Genomic DNA, 6,762 nt, shown 5'->3' with positions numbered 1-6,762 from the left:
CCATCTTTGCTAGTGTCATCCTTTTTTCTATCATTTCTATAGATGGTAAAGTCAGGAGGAAATATTTCTGCATCACCGATGTTTGGGTTTAGCCATGTTTCTGTGCCTAGGATCTTAGATTAGTAGTTAATCAACCCGTTTAACCAAACGGTAGCACCTGAAAGTCAGTCATGGATATGTTGCACACGGTCCGTGGGACCAGTGGTCAGTGCCTAGGGCTCTAATCAGAAATGACGTTATAGGGGTTTAGAGACGCCCATATTTCGGGGTAAAGGTCAGGATTGGTCAATTGACCACATCGTCAAAATAATACATATTAATTAACTCGCAGGGGATATAAAAAGACTTGTGCGTTTTGCATAAGCAGTTGTGTCCTAGGCTCGGTTATAACCGGAACAAGGACGTTAAGCCCCATCAATCAATCAATCAAGCATAAGCAGTTAACTCCGCCGTAGCCGGTCCCAAGCCCGTGTTGAGAAAGGAGGAGGGAAACATCTAACAGTCACCCCGGACTAATGTTCTAACCTAGAGTCGCGAGTAGAGGTTGTAACCTAAATCGAGACTTTAAACCAGCAACATCAACATCAACATCAGCATAAGCAGTTTTCCAGTAGTTTTCAGTCTAAACGGACTTAGTGCCATTTGGATGTACATATTTAAGATGTAAATATGTGTGAATGCGCCGGCGATAGTGTGGAAGATGGATAAAGCTTCATTGGATTATATTGTACCTTCGGGATTTTCCTGTGGATTAATAAATATAAGTAAACTTTATATCCTGTGTTGAATTATGTTTATCGCACCACAACCATCCCAAAAAGAACTTTCACGTCCCGTGTTCATGGAGAGCGGACGTTACAAAAAGGACCTCCTCTTGTAGTCTACCTCTACGGCCCTTGACCACCTACTCCATGATATCAACCAGGTCCCAAAAATATCTCCAACGCACTGATTATGAGTAACCAATTCATTTTTTAAATATAGAGTGTTATTTTGAGGCAAAACAAATAGTTCTGTTTCTTATAAATAAGGCCCGTTTTCCTCTGGGTTAAAACCAGATTGACCCCGAGTTGTCGTTCGTGTTTCTTGTAGGAGAGAAGAACTAATCGAACGCACCTGGCCGGAAGCCTCGCTTATCAACCAATCAGCAAGAGGCACTTGTTTGTCGTAAGCGGAAATATGGCCGCGGAACATTCAAATGCGCGCCCTTTCTAATAGGAAGACTTTGCATCCAACAACAAAAATAGGAAGCGATGATTCACCTTCTAAACGCAGCTGATTGAGATAATGTTAGACATTGATATGGAAGTTGAAATTAAGGATGCACAGGTTGCCTGTTTATCAGGAATCATTGATTTACAGAAAACATGCCAACAAGAGAAACTACGTTTTTCGCCGGAGACCAATCAGTATCTTCTGTATCAGACACTCAGAAAACTCGGTCCTTATGTGGCTCAAAAATTGGTGTCTAAATGTAAGTTACCGATGAATTATATATATTGTTGTGTCATATATTGTGCCACTAATCGGTTAATATACATACCGTAAATACCCACTTTTCATGTAGTGGCGTCTTTCATTTATGCAATGGACCGTGTCCATATTCTAAATAAAGACTACAAACATTTACCACGTGTTTATAAGTAACTGAATAACTTCTGTATTTTGTTGACTTAATATGTTTAAAGTTGTATAATTATTTTATATTCAAAGGGGTTTTTATGATTACATCAAAGTAATGGATCGCAATTTACATATTTATTGAATAGATGCACCTGAATAGTGATCCAACATATCGGGGCTTTTCGGCACCAAAAAACTGTTAAGAACAATGGTTTTGGTATATTACTGACCGAAACCATATGAATGGATGCAAACGTTTTGCATTAACATATCAGAGACTGTCTTTCGTTGTGATATGACACGACAGTATCATCATGATATTCTGACAACATTTGCAGTATTACCCAACAGTATAGAAATATACATATATATGAACTTCAACATGGACTTATAATTACACGAATCGTGCAAAAGAGACCTTTTTAAATGTAAACTTTATGTTATGACATCCTAGCAACATCTTATTTTAGAAATGACATTTTTGAACTCAAGTGAGAACATTGATATACATTGCATTCAACCTAAGCACACTGCACTTGCAAAAACAAAAGGTGTGCTTAAAAAAATTATGTACCGGTATATGTAATCATTTTAAAAGTTTCCTTGTAAAAATCTGGATGGAAAAAAATAAGTAATATGAACCTTTTTTTCATACAAATCTTTATGTAAAGAAAATAATCTGGTCTTTGATGAAAAGACTGAAGATCATATTAGCAGATTGCTAAAGTAAAGAACTTTTTATGTTTCAATTGTAGCGCAATCATTATAACTATAATGTCTAATGCAGTATATATGTATTGTATGTTTAAAAAAAGTTTCAGCATTGAGTTGCTTAAGCTGTTTTAAACATAATTGTAGACAAAATAACCACAGTGACAGAAAAAAAAAGAAACTGACATACAATCTACTGTATATTTAAATTTCATTTACTTTCTGAATGTGACAACTGTATGTTGTGTTAACCGGTCAACTGAAATGTTATATCAAACCATTCTGACAGAAACTGATCACCTTTTGTCAATTTCTGAACTCTTCTTTTTTTATTATTATTATTATTATGGGTAAGGCCAAATGGGAAATAACTCCCACATTATTTTATGATCATTGCAGTGGAGACAAATCAGGAGGAACTTTACCTGTCCCATGAAATATTCTGTCAAGAACGATGATCAGTCTTACAAAATATTGCATAATTTTTTCACATCAATTTCACTGAAAGAAAAAATTCAAATGAAATTACTCTTAGTTTTTTAATAGCCCTAAAGCTAAGAGACTGAGTATAACATACATAAATATCTTTTTATTTCTAAACCAGAAACTTGTTTTTTTAGTGGTGGAGCGTGGTGAAATAACATGGGAAGAGGACGAAGACTGGGAGGTTGAGCAGATTTTGGACCATACAGTTGATGAGGTAAAAGTTTATTGTTAATTCATTTACTTTCATGGTTGGGCACTACCTTGCAAACAAGTAATTATTATAACAGTCCTGTATTTAAGTAACAGAGACTACTTCGACTAATAACAACTTACTCAATTGCAGGATATTCTGAAATAAAAATGCATAAAGTTCTTTTATACATTTGTAGCAAAAGGATGTCATATTTTTGACATTGGCCCCATATATATAACCATAACAGCATGGTACATTTTTACACAAAAACAGAATAAATCAGTTATTTGGTTTTTTGGGGATTTTTTTCCCTATCTCAAATACAGGGCTATTACCTATATACAGGTTATTAAATTATTAACTTTATATCTGTCCACAGTTTGCTTTCTGGAAATAACCTTGGAATCTAGGTGTCTAAACATTCTGACTCAATGTTCCATTGACTTATCCTACAAAACTCCACTTATTGAGGAGAGAGTAACAGTTTTCATATAGACAAACGTTGTATATATGTAAACCTAAAGCCTACAGAACTCAAAAAGTCATAACCTGTAAGAAGTTCAATCAGAACTCATGGATATGTTTAGGGCTGACACAAAGGTCAATGTCACTTTGACACAATTTTGTGTTTTCAATTATCTGTTATAAATTCATAATGTATCAAATGTAATTTGTGTACAGGGTACAGACTATTACCTTATCAAATGGAAGAACTGGAGCCATGCTCACAACTCCTGGGAGCCCAAAGACAATCTGGAGTGTGCAGACCTCCTGGAAGAATTTCACTCCGAAGGCAGGCGCATCATGGCTAAACGCAAGCTCATAGACTTGGACAATGTTGGTTATGATTCCAAACGCACCCGTGTAGATGAAATCTTCAGGAAGCTTGAACCAATCCGAAAAACACTGTCTCCACTTCAATTGCTTTCTCTGTCCAGTCCCAAGAAAGGTGGCAAACTTCCTTTGTTTAAGGGGCTGATCACCAGTAATGGTCAGAAACTACCCAAATTACATACACCTGGATTTAGACAGCTTAATCCAAGGACAAAGTTTTACAAACAGAAAAAAGATGAGGTGCGGAAAGCACTGAAAGAGTGGGAGACAAAGTTGAACAAAATCAACAATGACCCTTCTCCTATATTTGTTGAAAATGAAGTAGACTTGGAAGGACCACCTGAGAACTTTGAGTACATCAATGACTACAAACCTGGTGAAGGGATTGATATCCCTGATGACCCGATAATAGGCTGTGAATGTGAAGATTGTGTAGAATGCAAGAAAAAATGTTGTCCAAGTGCCTTCGGCTCAGAGTTCGCATACTACAAATATAAACGGCTACGTATTGCTAGAGGAACACCAATTTATGAATGTAATAAACGATGCAAATGTGGTCCAGAATGTCCAAACCGAGTAGTTCAACAAGGTCGTAAATTCAAGCTCTGTGTATTCCGCACAAGTAATGGCAGGGGATGGGGAGTAAAAACTCTACAGAAAATCAAGAAAGGGTCTTTTGTTGTAGAGTATGTAGGGGAGGTAAGTGATCCGAGTATAACATGAAAGATGCAAAAAATGAATATATTGGCCTACTTTTGTGGAAAGAATTAATTTTATAAATATATTGTCAAATGCTTACAGAAGCCCTTGTAAATGGTTGCAGTTTGTTTTATCAAATATAAGAGAAAATTTCCAAAATTTAAAAAAAATGTGCCATTTTTGAAGGAATTCAGAGTTCCTTTTATTACATCGCAAAAAAAATCAACTTTATTATCGAGACTCATATCATTTGGAAAAATGATTAATCTAGATAAGATAATGATAATATGAAAAAAAAATTGAATTCATAATAGAAGATAATTATAAGTAAGTAACTACACAATTCACATTGATGAATTTTTTTTTAATTGTATTTTTGCCTTTTTTAGGTGATCACAAATGAGGAAGCTGAGCGTCGAGGGCGCTACTATGATGCAGTTGGGAGGACATACCTCTTTGATTTGGATTACAATGATGGAGATTGTCCATTTACTGTCGATGCTGGTTACTATGGAAATGTTTCCCATTTCATCAATCACTGCGTATGTTAATTATCTCCCTATCAATGCTGATTTATTGTAGTACATATCTTTTTACAATTCAATTTTCATTTTTCATTCAATTTCAATTCAAACCTCAAAGGTGGTCATCACCCAGATAATAAAATTTCAGAAAACTATCAAATTTCACACATCAATGGTGTTTGTCTCCGGGAGTTAATTCCTACTTTCACCTATTTAATTGATTCGTCTAGTGTTCGGTCTGACTAGGGAAATACTTGCCTAACTTAGGTTTTGATTTAATGCCTTGTCACAAGCCTATCGGAATTTATCAAGGAAAGCTACGACGAACAAACACAACTTTAATTGTAAAATGTTGTCCACATTAACTATACTGTATCGATAATTCATGATAAAAAAATGATAATTCTCTAAAACTTTTATTTCATGAAGTGTGATCCAAACTTGGAGGTATTTGGTGTGTGGATCAATGCCCTGGATCCCAGACTACCTCGCATTGCACTCTTCTCGAGACGAGACATTGCCAGGGGTGAAGAACTTACCTTTGACTACATGATGACAGGTATGATTTACATATTAAATATAGACATGCCCTTGTCGATGGTCTTTGAAACAAATACACTTGTTGAGACATTGGCGTGCAATTTATTTTGAAGTTGTATACAATCGTGAAAGGGATATTGAACTTGTATCCATCAATCGTAACCGTTTCTTTTCTGGTCACTTCCATGTTTTCCTATCTATGGATTACAGTTTGTATGGTAATATCTATACATAATAGTAATCATAAATCTGTCTCTACCTACAAGTAAAAACAAAATGTTTATATGATCATAGTTATTTTAAAATTTTAATTGAAAAATTTGATACTAGAACTTGACACTAATTGTCATAGTACATATACTAAGAAGTTAAAATATGACAGCTGAGGAGGATTTGAAAAAAACAAAGAGTTAGCTTAACTGTATATTTCTGTGTAGGGGATACTACAAACCAGGCACCAACTCTTGAGGATGTGGAAAAGAGTATCGCTGCTGGACTGATGGGACCAATTATGTTGACTGACCCTTCAAAGGATGATTCATTGACCTGTGAAAAAGATACAAATGAAGCTGACAGTGGAAATGTATTAGAAGCAGTTGCCATGGATACTCCTCCAGAGACGCCTATCAGTGGGCAAGGCGACACTGATGATGACACCATGGTAGAGGACTCCTCGAAGAAAATTGATTCCCCGAGAAAGTCCCCACGAAAACTTCCTTCTGAAACAAAATCTCCGCTGAAAATGAAAATGTCACCACACACAATCAGCTCCCCTTCTAAGTTGTCACAGACGGCTGACCTGCCTTCAACCTCATTGCAAATAGGAGGTGACACTCAATCAGAAGCTATTTTGCCAGAGAAAAATCCATCCACCATCCAGCATTTGAACAACGTGCTTGGGGCAGAGGGAGATGCAGAACCAAGTGCCAAGTTGCTGCCGAAGTCCATAACAGATCAGTACAGAATAGTGTGTCAGTGTGGTGCCAAGAATTGCAGGAAGTATCTGTTCTAGAGAACTCTTTCTTTAGGTCTAGTTATTTCAGTTATAAGTAACTATCTAATTCCCTAAATGTGTTTTCACAATTTGTTACAGCAAAGATTTATTACACTGTAAAAAGTGCAAAGCAAAGCTGTTTACATCCTAATTTTGCC

General features: G+C 36.0%; 1 protein-coding gene across 1 annotated transcript; it reads left to right on the top strand.

The window, feature by feature from the left end:
- Nucleotides 1–1,160: 1,160 nt before the first annotated feature.
- LOC117331653 (histone-lysine N-methyltransferase SUV39H2-like) lies at nt 1,161–6,754 on the top strand. Its single transcript, XM_033890480.1, has 6 exons — nt 1,161–1,474; nt 2,955–3,034; nt 3,695–4,546; nt 4,936–5,088; nt 5,500–5,629; nt 6,048–6,754. The coding sequence occupies exons 1-6, from the start codon at nt 1,288–1,290 to the stop codon at nt 6,620–6,622; spliced, it is 1,977 nt and encodes a 658-aa protein (XP_033746371.1). The 5' UTR covers nt 1,161–1,287; the 3' UTR covers nt 6,623–6,754.
- The last annotated feature ends 8 nt before the right edge of the window (nt 6,755–6,762 follow it).

This window comes from Pecten maximus, chromosome 7 (genome assembly GCF_902652985.1).
Source record: "Pecten maximus chromosome 7, xPecMax1.1, whole genome shotgun sequence".
NCBI lineage: Eukaryota > Metazoa > Mollusca > Bivalvia > Pectinida > Pectinidae > Pecten > Pecten maximus.
The sequence above is the reverse complement of the archived record's forward strand: the minus strand, read 5'-3'. Positions and strand labels throughout refer to the sequence as shown.